Source organism: Entelurus aequoreus, linkage group LG01 (genome assembly GCF_033978785.1).
Source record: "Entelurus aequoreus isolate RoL-2023_Sb linkage group LG01, RoL_Eaeq_v1.1, whole genome shotgun sequence".
NCBI classification, from domain to species: Eukaryota; Metazoa; Chordata; class Actinopteri; order Syngnathiformes; family Syngnathidae; genus Entelurus; species Entelurus aequoreus.
The window spans coordinates 64,617,292-64,633,823 of NC_084731.1; the positions used below are offsets into that span (position 1 = coordinate 64,617,292).

At 39.9% G+C, this 16,532-nt stretch overlaps 1 protein-coding gene and 1 long non-coding RNA gene across 4 annotated transcripts in view; one reads left to right on the forward strand and one right to left on the reverse strand.

Moving 5' to 3' along the window:
- Positions 1-16,532, forward strand: part of LOC133655818 (uncharacterized) — a 134,186-nt gene that overhangs the window by 116,647 nt on the left and 1,007 nt on the right. The window contains exons 17-22 of one of the 3 annotated variants that reach the window (XM_062056362.1): positions 358-582; positions 5,808-5,978; positions 11,999-12,176; positions 12,254-12,370; positions 14,534-14,785; positions 14,871-15,091. In XM_062056362.1, coding sequence (XP_061912346.1) covers positions 358-582; positions 5,808-5,978; positions 11,999-12,176; positions 12,254-12,370; positions 14,534-14,785; positions 14,871-15,091 — 1,164 coding nt within the window. The remainder of the gene's footprint in view (positions 1-357; positions 583-5,807; positions 5,979-11,998; positions 12,177-12,253; positions 12,371-14,533; positions 14,786-14,870; positions 15,092-16,532) is intronic. The other 2 variants (XM_062056370.1, XM_062056376.1) reach the window with 2 other exon arrangements.
- The window catches only part of LOC133655852 (uncharacterized), an 88,652-nt gene that overhangs the window by 43,378 nt on the left and 28,742 nt on the right, over positions 1-16,532 (reverse strand). The window lies entirely within an intron of this gene.

The following is a 16,532-nucleotide window of genomic DNA, read 5'->3' on the forward strand; positions in this document are numbered from 1 at the left end:
AAAACAAATAAGCAAATAAAGTCAACTTGTTTTTCCACTCTACTGCTACTTTAAGCGTTTTGACCGTGTTTGAAGCGTCGATCTGGCGTTAAATCCTAGTGTGCAAGTGGGGGTTAGCGGGTGGTGAGTTTATCGTCACACCACATCCACGTTCCACACCAGGGCTTCTCACCAGCCTGCAGCTGTGGACGAGTTACAGCACGATCCAGATCCCTTTGCCTGTTAATTGTCAGCACTTTACATCCATGACATCTCTCTCTCTCTCTCTCTCTCTCTCTCTCTCTCTCTCTCTCTCTCTCTCTCTCTCTCTCTCTCTCTCTCTCTCTCTCTCTCTCTCTCTCTCTCTCGTTTTCCCAGCAAAAGCAGCAGAATCTCGGGGACAAAATGGACCTGTGGTCTTACTTGCTGAAACCCGTGCAGCGGATCAGCAAGTACAGCCTGCTGCTGCAAGACATGATGAGGGAGTGCGGTCCGGCTCAAGTCCGAGAGCTGGACGAACTCAAGGCCGCCTTGGAGGTGGTTCACTTCCAGCTTCGTCATGGCAACAACCTGCTGGCCATGGATGCCATCCACCAATGTGATGTAAGAAGAACCTGCCTGCTACTTTTTTTTTTTTTTTGCTGACATGGCCTCAATGCACAAAGTACTTGTGTGGTTATTCAGCAACTTGGACGTACACGTTTAGAATGTGGTTTTTGTTTACTATTAAAAAATTAATCCAAAAAAATACAAATACATCAAAATTATTTTTTTTATAAAAAAACGTTTACAAAAATAAATAACAAAATACATACAGTATCCTTAATACACAAAGTAATTGTGTGATTAATCACCATTCAGCAACTCGGATGAACAAGTTTAGAATGTTTTCTTTTTCTTTTTTTAACAAATAATACAAAACATATATCAATCAATCAATCAATGTTTATTTATATAGCTCTAAATCACAAGTGTCTCAAAGGGCTGTACAAGCCACAACGACATCCTCGGTACAGAGCCCACATACGGGCAAGGAAAACTCACCCCAGTGGGACGTCAATGTGAATGACTATGAGAAACCTTGGAGAGGACCGCATATGTGGGTAACCCCCCCATATCTATATTTTCTATTAATTTTATTTTATTTTATTATTATTTAAAAAATAAAAGTGTTTGAATTTTAGTGTGAATGTTGTCTTTCTGTGTTGGCCCTGTGATAAGGTGGCAACTGATGGACGGATGAACGAATTAAGAATGTTTTGTTTTTTAAACAAATACAAAAAATATTTTTTTATTTTTTTTTCAAAAATACTATAAAAAGTATATACATACAACATCTAAAAAACATTACATGTTCTCATTACACAAAGTAATTTTGTGATTAATCACGATTCAGCAACTCGGATGAACAAGTTTAGAATGTTTTTTTTTGTTTTTTTTTACTATTTAACAAATAATACAAAAAATATATATATATACATATATATATATATTTTTTTGTTTGTTTTTGTTTTTGTTTGAATATATATATATATCCATTTCTACCGCATATATATATATATATATATATATATATATATATATATATATATATATATATATATATATGTATATATATATATATATATGTATATATATGAGACGTAAGAGGAAACATGACCACGGAAGTAAATGGGGGGGTTGTAGGGGGAAGAAATTTGGCGTGACACAGCACACCACATCACAACACAACAGAAGAAGAAGAAGAAAATAAAAAGATTGCAACGCCGGCTGCTAACGTGGTACGCGACAAACTAAAAAAGGGAATACTAAAGACCAGGGGAAAAAAATAACAATAATAGTCAACACTTTCTTAATGGAAATGACAATAATATTATAATAATGATAAATAATATTATCACGCATTAATATCTCTTAGCCTCTAATGCGTGGCCAAGAGATATTAATGCGTGGCACGCATTGAATGTCTCTGCTGCATTGGATAAGTCTCCTTTCTTTAACAGGAATGCCTTGCATCGTCTATATTAGATATATAACAACGGGTGGGTGGCGGGTGGCGGGCGGTTGTGGTTTTGATAAAATGTTAATTCGGGTGGATGGTGGGTGGATGACGACTTTTGTGATGCGGTTGCGGATGAAATAATTGCCTATCCGCGCATCTCTAGTATGTATATATATATAATATATACATATATATATGTGTATATATATGTATATATGTGTATATATATATATATATATATATATATATATATATATATATATATATATATATATATATATATATATATATATATATATATATATATATATATATATATATATATATATATATCAGTGGCGTACAGTGAGGTTCATGGCTGGTGAGGCACTGACTTCATCACAGTCAGATTTACAAACATATGAACCCTAAAGAGTATCTTATTCACCATTTGATTGGCAGCAGTTAACGGGTTATGTTTAAAAGCTCATACCAGCATTCTTCCCTGCTTGGCACTCAGCATCAAGGGTTGGAATTGGGGGTTAAATCACCAAAAATGATTCCCAGGCACGGCGCCGCTGCTGCCCACTGCTCCCCTCACCTCCCAGGGGGTGAACAAGGGGATGGGTCAAATGCAGAGGACAAATTTCACCACACCTAGTGTGTGTGTGACAATCATTGGTACTTTAACTTTACACTTACAAACTGTAGCACACAAAAAAGCACATTTAATAAAAAAAACGTTATTATGGTCTTACCTTTACTTATAAGTGCGGGAGCAGTGGTGTTTGTGTTGGAAGAGTCGTGAATGAATGAAATATGAAATCCGCGCAGCAGTCTGCATGTGTACCTAATGTTGTGTCCCTGTTTGCGGCTCCTCCGGCGCGCCGCGCGAGCATTGTTGTTTTTGCACTTTTTGGCTTCTTGTTAAGTGACTTTTTTTGGGTGGATTCGGTCTTGCACGTGGAGGGTTTGGGTGTGGGCTTTGGTTGGTGTGGCCGCGGCGCTCCCGTCGGGCGGTGCATTCTGCGGCGGAGATGCTTGGCACCAGGAGGCGGGGTTATGAGACGAGCTTCCAGTTTTATGATCGCTCAGCACAATTAAGAAATACGTTACACACATACAGTTGTTGACAAAATACACTGTACATTATATACCACAGCTAACGAAACTATGGAAATGTATAATATAATTCATATAGCAATACAGTCTCACTGCACAGCAGGCCAGCAGTTAGCCGAGTCATTGCGCAATCCATGTTGAGGCACAAATCAGTGACGTGCCTCAACTGGCTGCTGATCACCGCACCGTCTCTTCTCAGTATTTCAATGTTTGAACGGCAAATGTGAAAATAAAAATAAAAATAATCTAAAACTGGTGAAGTTAAATGGAAAATAACTTTAGTATAATCACTGGATACATATAACAATTTAATTATTTTTTTTTCTTTTTACTTTTTTTTTCTTTCCATGATGGCAGGTGAGGCCGTGCCTCCCCTGCCTCTAGTGACTGCACGCCACTGATATATATATATATATATATATATATATATATATATATATATATATATATATATATATATATATATATATATATATATATATATATATATATATATGTATGTATATATATATATATATATATATATATATATATATATATATATATATATATATATATATATATATATATATATATATATATATATATATATATATATATACATATATATATATATATATATATATATATATATATCTTTATTTTTTTTAAATTTATTTTATTTATTTATTATTATTTTTTATTTTTTAATTATTTAAAAAAATAAAAGTGTGTGAATGTTGTCTTTCTGTGTTGGCCCTGTGATGAGGTGGCAACTGATGGACGGATGAACGAATTAAGAATGTTTTTTTTTTACTATTAAAAACAAATACAACATTTTAAAATATATATATATCAAAATAATGATTAAAAAAATATATATACAACATCTAAAAAATGTTATAAAAAAGAAATATATATATATATATATATATTACATATTCTAATTACACAAAGTAATTGTGTGATTAACCACGATTCAGCAACTCGGATTAACAAGTTTAGAATGTTATTCTTTTTTTTACTATAAAAAAAATACAAATAAATACATATTTCTTTCAATTAAAAAAAATAAACAAAAATGTAAAAAAAAATACACATCCTCAATACACAAAGTAAATGCCAGATTAATCCCAATTCAGCAACTCATAATGCTTTTTTTTACTATTTAAAAACAGATGAAAAAAATAATAATAAATATAAAAATGTCATAAAATTTTTGTAAAAATAAACAAAAATAAAGATTACATATCCTCCATACACAAAGTAATTGCGGGATTAATCACAATTCAGCAACCGGGATGAACAAGTTTAGAAGGTTTTTTTTAACCTTTAAAAAATATTAAAATGTATAAATATTTAAAAAATAAAAGAAATTAACTAAAATTGAATCCTCAATACACAAAATAATTGTGCAATTAATCCCAATTCAGCAACTCGGATGAACTAGTTTAGAATGTTTTTTTACTTTTATAAAACAGATTATAATAACTAAATAAAACATTCAAATTTGTTTTGTAAAAATGTACAAAAATAAAAAATTACATATCCTCAATAAACAAAGTAATTGAGTGATTAATTACGATTCAGCAACTCAGATGAACGAGTTTAGAATGCTTTTTTTAACCTTTTGAAAATAAATAAATATTAAAAATATGTATATATACTGATATATACTGTATGTATATATATATATATATATATATATATATATATATATATATATATATATATATATATATATATATATATATATATATATATATATATATATATATATATATATATTATATATGTATATATATATTTTTTTTTTTTCTCAATACACAAAGTAATTGCGTGATTAATCACGACTTAGCAACTCGGATGAACAAGTTTAGAATGTTAATTTTACTTTTTAAAAAACAGTTTAAAAAAAAACAAACATACCAAATAAAGAAATAAATACAACTAAATTTAAAAAAAAATATACCTATGTATATAATATATATATATATATATATATATATATATATATATATATATATATATATATATATATATATGTATATGTATATATATATACCTATATATATATATATATACATATATAGGTATATATATATATATACCTATATATATATATATATATACCTATATATATATATATATATATATAAATATATATATATATATATATATATACATGTATATATATATATATATATATATATATATATATATATATATATATACCTAGGTATATATATGTATATATATATATATATATATATATATATATATACCTAGGTATATATATATATATATATATATATATATATATATATATATATATATATATATATATATATATATATATATATAGGTATATATATATATATATATACCTAGGTATATATATATATATATATATAGGTATATATATATACCTAGGTATATATATATATATATATATATATATAGGTATATATATATACCTAGGTATATATATATATATATATATATATATATATATATATATATATATATATATATATATATATATATATATATATATATATTAATATAAAGAGTTTAGAATTCTAATTTGTGTTCCATCTGTTGAGTGAAGTGAAAGGTGCTTTGTGCAAGTTAATAACATGTCTCAGATTTTCCGTCTGTTCCATGAATAAATGGTCTCAGTAGCAAAAAAATAGAGAAATGTGTTCCGAGTGAGGCTTGCTATGATTCTTTCTGCGTCCTGCAGGTGAATCTGAAAGAACAAGGGCAGCTCATACGCCAGGACCAGTTCTCCGTCACCTTTCGGAAGAAAAAATGTTCCCGTCGTGTTTTCCTCTTTCAAGAACTCATTCTATTCAGCAAGACCAGGAAGACGGATGTGGGGAACGACACATACGTCTACAAGCAGTCATTCAAGGTGCACACACACACTGATGTTTCAATGTGAAGTATCGTAATCTTACTGACAGGCGCCAGAACACATAGTGACAGTCGTGTTGCTACCACTTCCCCTTTTGCAACACACTCTCCTTTATTACTGTGCTGTGTGTGAGTGTGTGGTTGTGTGTGTGTGCGCGTGTGTGTGTGTGTGTGTGTGTGGGTGTGTGTTCTTTTATTTCTACCATTCTTGAGACATGAAGAAGGAAAAGTATCTTCCATATGAGGAGGTGTGAACAAGTGATGACATAAATCATGGTCCCAATAACATTGCATCTAATAGACAATGTCTCATTTGCACCCCTGCTGGTCCCAAAAAGGAGGGTTTTTTCAAAATTGATTGTATGTCGGTTTGAAAAGTGCTCCCCCTCTGGTCAACATATGAAATAACAAGTGAGCGTAAGAAATTGAAATGCACCCCTTTTGGCCAAAAGTAATACAAAAAATAAAATAAATATGTATATAGAGACATACTGTAATAACTTGAAGTAAGTAATAAAGATTAAAAACCAATTACAAAAAAAAAAAAAAAAATGAACTAACAGCAATCTTTTTTTGACAATGTGTCGACTTTTTTCTTATAAAATTGGGAACAATTTCTCATATTCTTCCTGTTTCTGTAATATTGCAATATTTTCTCGTACAATTATTACTTTTTTTTAATGTAAAGTTATTACTTTTTAATGCAAAATGGCGACATTTGTCATATAAAATTCAGACTTTTATCACAATATTGCCAATTTTTTTGTTGTTGTTGTAAAATTGTGACATATTTTGAGTAAAATTATGAATTGTCAAGGACACGCCCCGGCGTGTCCTTGACAATCTCTTCATTTCCCGCAGCTCGCCGGTGTACCAGGGGGCTGAGTGCATGACGGTAACTGTTCGGGTTTTGACAGGGGCATGGAGGTCTAGGAGGCTGCTCAGCGAAGTGTTGTAGAAGTCCACTGACTCAGTGACTGATGGGAAGTTGACAGAGGAGAGATGCTGGAGGTCAACGGCTAAGGTGTCCGGGTTAATGTTTTTTAGATTCCTGAAACTGATTTGGCGTTTGGGATTTTCAAGGGGGGACATGAAAGGCAGCTCCATTGAAATGGCCTTGTGGTCAGACACACCCAGGTCATACACCAAGAGGTTGCTGATGGGGACAGAGTTGGTGATGACCAGGTCGAGAGTGTGGCCCCTGGTGTGTGTTGGAACATCAATTTTGATTGATTGATTGATTGAGACTTTTATTAGTAGGTTGCACAGTGAAGTACATATTCCGTACAATTGACCACTAAATGGTAACACCCGAATCAGTTTTTTAAGTTGTTTAAGTCGGGGTCCACTGATTTATTCATGGTACAGATATATACTATCAGATATCTACTCTCATCATAATACAGCAGTCATCACACAAGATAATCACATTGAATTATTTACATTATTTACAATCCGGGGTGTGGAGGGGGGGTTAGGTTTGGTTGTTATCATCAGTCATATCAACAATTGAGAACAGAGAAATGGATATTGGAACAGTGTAGTCTGACTTGGTAGGATATGTACAGCAAGTAGTGGACATAGAGAGAGAGAGAGAGAGAGAGAGAGAGAGAGAGAGAGAGAGAGAGAGAGATCAGAAGGCATAAGAAAAAGTATCTGCATTTAATTGTTTACATTTGATTATTAACAATCCGTGGAGGGTGTTAGTTTAGGGTTGTAGTTGCCTGGAGGTGTACTTTTATTGCGGTTTTGAGGGAGGATAGAGATACCTGCTGGGAGCGCATTCCACATTGATGTGGCATAGAAAGACAATGAGTTAAGACCTTTGTTAGATCGGAATCTGGGTTTAACGTGGTTAGTGGAGCTCCCCCTGGTGTTGTGGTTATGGCGGTCATTTACGTTAAGGAAGTAGTTTGACATGTACTTCGGTATCAGGGAGGTGTAGCGGATTTTATAGACTAGGCTCAGTGCAAGTTGTTTTACTCTGTCCTCCACCCTGAGCCAGCCCACTTTGGAGAAGTGGGTAGGAGTGAGGTGGGATCTGGGGTGGAGGTCTAGAAGTAACCTGACTAGCTTGTTCTGGGATGTTTGGAGTCTAGATTTGAGGGTTTTGGAGGTGCTAGGGTACCAGGAGGTGCATGCGTAATCGAAAAAGGGTTGAACGAGAGTTCCCGCCAGAATCCTCATGGTGCTTTTGTTGACCAGAGAGGAGATTCTATAGAGAAATCTCGTTCGGTGGTCGACATGTTGTGTCAGGTTGAGGCAATCTAAAAGATGCAGGAACTCAGCAGCAGAGTGGCATGCAGGAGGGGGTGTTGACATGAATGTTAATATCTCCAAGTATTACAATGTTGGCTGAGGTTGTGCAGAGTGTGGTGAGAAGGTCATGTATCTCTGGGATGAAAGCAGAGTTTGGTTTGGGGGGTCGGTAGATCAGGAGTATTGTCATGGAGAAAGGGGGTTTGCATTTAAATGCAAGGCATTCAAATGAGGAGTGCACAGGTAGGGGCAGGGGGGACAAATCAAATTTCCTTCGGTGTACAACAGCCAGGCTACCATCACGACCGGTGTTGCGGGCTTTTTCAAGGTAGCTGCAGCCAGAAGGACAAGCTTCATTCAGAGCAGAGTAAACCTCTGGTTGATGCCAAGTTTCTGTGAGGCACATGAAGTCAACCTGTTTGTCAATTATGTGATCTTGAATGAAGGAGGATTTGTTATTGAGAGATTGTGCATTCAAAAGTTCAATTTTGACTTTTGTTGAGGTGGTGAGTTTCTGCAGGGGCCGGAGCAGGCTCTAATCCACTAGTTTTCTGTCCCGCTTGGTGTGTGGAGGTCTCGCGGTGCTTCCCGTGCTGTCATGCAGTGGTCTCGTGACGTTTCCAGTGCTACTAATGACAGGAGCGACAGCGCTCTGATGACGTGTCAGATGTGCGACAGGGGACCAGATGGATGGAATACACTGATCAAGCTGTTGGTGGTAGACAAACTTTTTCCGACAACTTCTGTGGATATATCGGGGCCGACGCAGAAGTCCGAGTTCATTGATGATGGGGATTTTATATTCAGGAGTGATTGTGGAGTTGAGTCGGAGGAGTTTGGAGATGGAATATCTGAACGTCATGCTGTCCAAGGGAGGATGTTTCCTAGCCCAGCTAGCCACTAGCCGCTAGCCAAACAGCGTTAGCCAAAAAGTTCAATGAGAAGACAGCGGTCCCAGCAGCAAGGGCTAACCGCAAAAAACCTCTCAGGGCAATGTCTATGTCCAAAATCAGTTAAGATCGGCTTGCAGCGGTGGAAAAGGAATAGCTCTCCGTCAACGGTGGTTTGATGGACGAGCAACATCCCCGGAGAGGCGAAGTTGACAGCTGGAGGTAGCGGGTAGCAGGTAGGTGCCGATGTAAAAAGTGGCTGATCGCAAGATCAGAAAAGTAAAAAGTTAGTGCTGTTTGAATGAGTATGAAAAGTAGCGCAGAAAAAACTATAAATCGCAAGTGGAGAAGCGGCGAACAAACAGCGCCAGCGTCCTCTCCCAAGCGGTGTCAATCAATCAATCAATCCAAATACAAATCTTTATATATCTAGAAAGGGTGGTCCCAAAGAGGGAGGCATTTTTCTCAGGTCTCAAGAAGGTAACAAATACAAGTATGTGTGTGTGTGTGTGTGTGTGCACGCCTGTGTGTGTTTGTGTTCTTGTATTTCTGCCATTCTTGAGACATGAAGAAGGAAAAGTATCTTCTATATGAGGAGGTGTGAACAAGTGATGACATAAATCATGGTCCCAATAACATTGCATCTAATAGACAATGTCTCATTTGCACCCCTGCTGGTCAAAATGAGGGTGGTCCCAAAAAGGAGTGTTTTTTCAAAATTGACTGTGTGTCGGTTTTAAAAGTGCTCCCCCTCTGGTCAACATATGAAATAACAAGTGTGTGTAAGAAATGGAAATGTGCTCCGTTTGGCCAAAATGAAATATGTATATAGAGACATACTGTAATAACTTCAAGTAAATGATGAAAATTAAAAACCAATTACAAACAAAAAATATTTTATTTTATATTTGCATAATATGTATATATTACTAATGTTGTAAATACACATCTTTATTTAAGCGCTCCCCCTCTGGTCAACATATGTAATAACAAGTGTGTGTAAGAAATTTAAATGTGGCCCCTTTGGCAAAAATGTATTTAAAAAAATACAATAAATATGTATATAGAGACATACTTTAATAACTTGAAGTAAATAATGAAAATTAAAAACCAATTACAAACAATAAATTCAACAACAACAAAAATTAACTAAAAGCTTACCTTTTTTATATTTATATTTGCATAGTATGTATATATTAATAATGTTGTAAATACACATCTTTATATATCTAGAAAGGGTGGTCCTAAAGAGGTAGGCATTTTTCTCAGGTCTCAAGAAGGTAAAAAAACCAAGAATGTGTGTGTGTGTGTGTGTGTGTGTGTGTGTGTGTGTGTGTGTGTGTGTGTGTGTGTGTGTGTGTGTGTGTGTGTGTGTGTGTGTGTGTGTGTGTGTGTGTGTGTGTGTGTGTGTGTGTGTGTGCCGCAATTACACAACTTTTACTCAACTTGTGCATGTTGGACATGACTCATGTCCTATAACACCGTGTCCCTCATGTTTCCTGCACCATCACAAAAGACTCTGTCTTTCAGTCACAACTCGGAAAAAGGTGGAGTGCCATCTCCGGGTCGGGGAGGAGACCCTGCCCCAAGTGGAGGAGTTCAAGTACCTCAGAGTCTTGCTCACGAGTGGGGGAAGAGTGGATCGTGAGCTCGACAGGCGGATCGGTGCGGCGTCTTCAGTAATGCGGACGCTGTATCGATCCGTTGTGGTGAAGAAGGAACTGAGCCGGAAGGCAAAGCTCTCAATTTACCGGTCGATCTACGTTCCCATCCTCACCTATGGTCAAGAGCTTTGGGTCATGACCGAAAGGACAAGATCACGGGTACAAGCGGCCCAAATGAGTTTCCTGCGCCGGGTGGTGGGTCTCCGTTAGAGATAGGGTGAGAAGCTCTGTCATCCGGGAGGAGCTCAAAGTAAAGCCTCTGCTCCTCCACATGGAGAGGAGCATCTGGTCAGGATGCCACCCGAACGCCTCCCTAGGGAGGTGTTTAGAGCACGTCCGACCGGTAGGAGGCCAAGGGGAAGACCCAGGACACGTAGGGAAGACTATGTCTCCCGGCTGGCCTGGGAACGCCTCGGGATCCCCCGGGAGGAGCTGGACCAAGTGGCTGGGGAGTGGCTCATTCTGTGTATGTATATTTAAACATTGAATAAAGTCCAACACTAATAAGGTAATAACAATATCCCACTAATCTGTACAGCAGATATCTAATCAATACTAGGATTTGCCTGAGCGGCTGGACAGGACAGATTCATTTTATTTCATTCCTATTTCGTACCTGTGCTGTCCAGACTGTGGATGCAGTCGTAGTTTGGGGACCCCTGCTGGAGACTGTCCCTAGTTGTATCTTGGTTTACAATGTGCAGCACTTTGTGAAACTGTTGTTAAATTGAGCTCCATAAATAAAGTTGGATTGGATATGAAGGTCCTGAGTAGTCCTGAGTTCAATCCCGGGCTCGGGATCTTTCTGTGTGGAGTTTGCATGTCCTCCCCGTGACTGCGTGGGTTCCCTCTGGGTACTCCGGCTTCCTCCCACCTCCAAAGACATGCACCTGGGGATAGGTTGATTGGCAACACTAAATTGGCCCTAGTGTGTGAATGTGAGTGTGAATGTTGTCTATCTGTGTTGGCCCTGCGATGAGGTGGCGACTTGTCCAGGGTGTACCCCGCCTTCTGCCCGAATTCAGCTGAGATAGGCTCCAGCAACCCCAAAAGGGACAAGCGGTAGAAAATGGATGGATGGATGGATGTTTGATTACATTCATGTTTAACAGCTGTTAATGGGAGGACTGGTGCGCCATCTGTGAACGCATCACTGCAGTTTGAAGACGTATTGCCTAACAATTGCCTTGTTTGCTTGTACTCAGACGTCAGACGTCGGCATGACCCAGAACACCGGGGTCACGGGCCTGTGTTTTGAGATCTGGTTCCGGAAACGTAAAACCCAAGACACATACACGCTGCAAGCAGCCAGTCGGGAGGCCAAAGAAGCTTGGACCAAGGACCTGGAGCGGATCCTCTGGGATCAAGCGCTACACAACCGAGGTGCGGACAACTAAACACGCGGTACACACTGGCATGCAGTGTCGGTGCAACTTTGTCACTTTCACTTTTGCACGTAGAGGTGCGCATGCAAGAGCGCGTGTTCTTGGGGATTGGAAGTAAGCCCTTCAAAGACATCCAGCCCAGCGATGCAGCCATCAGTGACAGAGCGGTCCACTGTGGTCTGATAGGAAGAGGTACGCTAACACTCAGTCCTTTACCGAATCTGCACTCTTCTAGGTTTTTAAGATAATAAGAAGATAATGTACCTCCAAAAAAGGGGGGCCAGCAGGAGTTGGTTTTATGACCGGAAGTCCGGGGTGGGGGGGGTTATGATTCCCCAGGAAGTAAGCGTGGCTTCCACGTACCTCTAAAAAAGGGCGTCCAGCGGGGCCTTGATTTATGACCCCAGGTAGTGGGCATGGCCTAAACCGTAAACAGGAAGTATACGTCATCCATTTTCAATCAATCATTCAAAGTTGACTTATATAGCCCTAAATCACGAGTGCCTCAAAGGGCTGCACAAGCCACAACGAGATCCTCGGCTCTGATCCCACATCAGGGCAAGAAAAAACTCAACCCAATGGGATGACAATGAGAAACCTTGGGGGGGACCGCAGATGTGCCCCCCCCCCCCCGGGCGACTAATGCAGTGGACATCGAGTGGGTCTAGCATAATATTGTGAGAGTCCAGTCCAGTCCATATAGATTATAGTTCTGCCTTCAATACAATAATCCCGGACAGACTCTGCAATAAACTGGACACTCTTGGCCTCCCCCCTCTCACAAACGCCTGGATAAGGGACTTCCTAACGGACCGACCCCAGAATGTGAGACTTGGCCCCCACCTCTCATCCACCCGCACGCTGAGCATCGGCTCCCCACAGGGCTGTGTGCTGAGCCCCCTCCTCTACTGCCTCTACACCCATGACTGCAGTCCAGCCCACAGTGACAACCTTATCGTCAAGTTTGCTGACGATACCACAGTGGTCGGGCTCATCTCCAGGGGTGACGAGGCTGCCTACAGGGAGGAGGTCCTGAAGCTGACGGCCTGGTCTTCAGAGAACAACCTCGCTCTCAACACCAGCAAGACCAGAGAGATCATCGTCGACTTCAGGAGGAGCAGCACCGACCCCGCCCCCCTCTACATCAACGGCGAGCGTGTGGAGGGGGTCCACACCTTCAGGTACCTTGGAGTCCACATCTCTAACGACTTTTCCTGGACAGTCAACACCACAGCAATCATAAAGAAGGCTCAGCAGCGGCTACACTTCCTGAGAGTCCTCGGGAAGTACAACCTGAAGTCTGACCTGCTGCTGACCTTCTACCGCTCGTCCATCGAGAGCCTGCTGACCTACTGTATTACAGTATGGTACGGCAGCTGCACTGCAGCAGACAGGGAGAGGCTGCAAAGAGTGGTCAAGACGGCTCAAAAGATCATCGGCCGCCCTCTCCCCTCTCTGATGGACATCTACACCTCCCGCTGCCTCAACAGAGCCAGTGCCATCATCAAGGACAGCACCCACCCTGGCTCTGACCTGTTCCACCTGCTGCCCTCTGGGAAGCGCTACAGGTGCATTAAAACCAAGACGAACAGGCTAAAAAACAGCTTCTTCCCCAGGGCCATAACCACCCTGAACAGACTTCCCCATTGACCCTCATAACTGCCTTCTCTTCGGTGCAATAACCCATTCCACCAACCACCCTGTTTGATGTAGATATTCATGTACATATTCATTTCACCCTCTGTATAGAGTGTACACTTGTTTTATCGCACTGTATGGAATGGCCTCAATCTCGTTACCCTGCGTAATGACAATAAAGCTGATTCCGATTCTGATTCTGATAGTGGATCTAACATAAAAGTGTGAGAGTCCAGTCCACAGTGGATCTAACATAATAGTGTGAGACTCCAGTCCATAGTGGATCTAACATAATAGTGTGAGAGTCCAGTCCATAGTGGGGCCAGCAGGAGATCATTTTGACTGGAGACAGGTCAGCAGCGCACAGACGTCCCCAACTGATGCACAGATGAGTGGTCCACCCTGGGTCCCGACTTTGGACGGCTAGTGCATCATCTTTAATTTTGTCGTTTTTTAAGCTGTCCGACATCTTGGTTGTAGTCCATAAATCATAATTATGTATGATTCCTACAGGCTGATATGGGTATTACAACTTGTAGTTTGTGGCGTGTAGATTTGAGTCCAAGATTTGACTTATGGACTACAACCAAGATGGCGGATAGCTTGAAAAACGACAAGTTGTAATACCCTTTGTTTGAAGTTCCATGTTTTTAGACTGTATGGAGTGTTTTAAAGGCACAGGACGTGATACTTCTTGCTCATGTGTTGTCTCCTTAGAAAACAAAGTTCTGTCCTATGCAGGACCATATGGACCACACAATGGGCTTCCAGGTGCACGACCAAAGTCTGCCGGTTCAGGGAGTACTTCGTCCTCCTCTTCTTCCGGAAGAGGTTCACTGTCCCCTACGGCATATCTCTGTGTGCCAAAGCGGAGGGTGCAATCGAATAGCTTTGAGGGCTACATATCGCCACCCGGGGTTCTAGAGGAGGACAACGTGGACCATGAGAGTGGGAGTCACAACTTAATGTGTAATTTACACAAATCCAATGATTCCACGGACGGTTGTGTCAATCAAGGTTATCACGCGCTGACCAAGGTCTTGTCTCCCCGCAGTGGACAGCTCTGAGTCATCGGGAGAAAGTGTCAGCGGCCTGAGCAGTTCTGCCCACAGCTTCCGCTCGGTTCTTGAAAGGGAAGCGGAGGAAGTGTCTCCAGTTTGTGCCCCTGGCATCGCCCATTGGACGGAGCCTGGTGGACCCCCTGAGAAGAACCAAACAGTAGTTGCCGTTCAGGACGAGCCACAAAACAAGGCCAAAGACCTGCCCTGTGACAAGGTGCGGCACCAAATCTTTTAACCAGTTGGTCACAGCGGTACCTACATTTTGACCCCAAAATTCGGGAGAGGACCGAATCAGACAAAAACCCAAAGCATTTTTTTTCAATAAGAAATCATGTAAATCCAGTTAATCCAATTTTGTTTGGCTAATTTTGTAGTTGAACACAGAAAACTGAATCACCAATATGTTGGAATCTTCATTTGGGCACACAAGTTTTAGTTTTGTTCTACATTTTGTTGCCGTTGTTGGTCTGGAACCCAGGATGCAGAGACGAAGCCCTTTTATTAGGGAATTCTTTATTAGGTTAATGTTAAAATTAAAGGCCTACTGAAATGAAATGTTTTTATTCAAACGGGGATAGCAGATCCATTCTATGTGTCCTACTTGATCATTTTGCGATATTGCCATATTTTTGCTGAAAGGGTTTAGTAGAGAACATCGACGATAAAGTTTGCAACTTTTGGTCGCTGATAAAAAAAAGCCTTGCCTGTACCGGAAGTAGCGTGACGTCGCAGGTTGAAAGGCTCCTCACATTTCCCCATTGTTTACACCAGCAGCGAGAGCGATTCGGACCGAGAAATCGACAATTACCCCATTAATTTGAGCGAGGATGAAAGATTCGTGGATGAGGAACGTGAGAGTGAAGGACTAGAGTGCAGTGCAGGACGTATCTTTTTTCGCTCTGACTGTAACTTAGGTACAAGGGCTCATTGGATTCCACACTTTCTCCATTTTCTATTGTGGATCACAGATTTGTATTTTAAACCACCTCGGATACTATATCCTCTTTAAAATGAGAATCGAGAATGCAAAATGGACATTCACAGTGACTTTTATCCCCACGACAATACATCGGCAAAGCACTTTAGCTATGGAGCTAACGTGATAGCATCGGGCTTAAATGCAGATAGAAACAAAATAAATAACCCCCTGACTGGAAGGATAGACAGAAAATCAACAATACTATTAAACCATGGACCTGTAACTACACGGTTAATGCTTTCCAGCCTGGCGAAGCTTAACAATGCTGTGGCTAACGACGCCATTGAAGCTAACTTAGCTACGGGACCTCACAGAGCTATGCTAAAAACATTAGCTATCCACCTACGCTAGCCAGCCCTCATATGCTCATCAACACCCGTGCTCACCTGCGTTCCAGCGATCGACGGAGCGATGAAGGACTTCACCCGATCATCGATGCGGTCGGCGGCTAGCGTCGGATAGCACGTCTGCTATCCAAGTCAAAGTCCTCCTGGTTGTGTTGCTGCAGCCAGCCGCTAATACACCGATCCCACCTACAGATTTCTTCTTTGCAGTCTCCATTGTTCATTAAACAAATTGCAAAAGATTCACCAACACAGATGTCCAGAATACTGTGGAATTTTGCGATGAAAACAGAGCTTTTTGTATTGTATACAATGGTGTCTGAATACTTCCG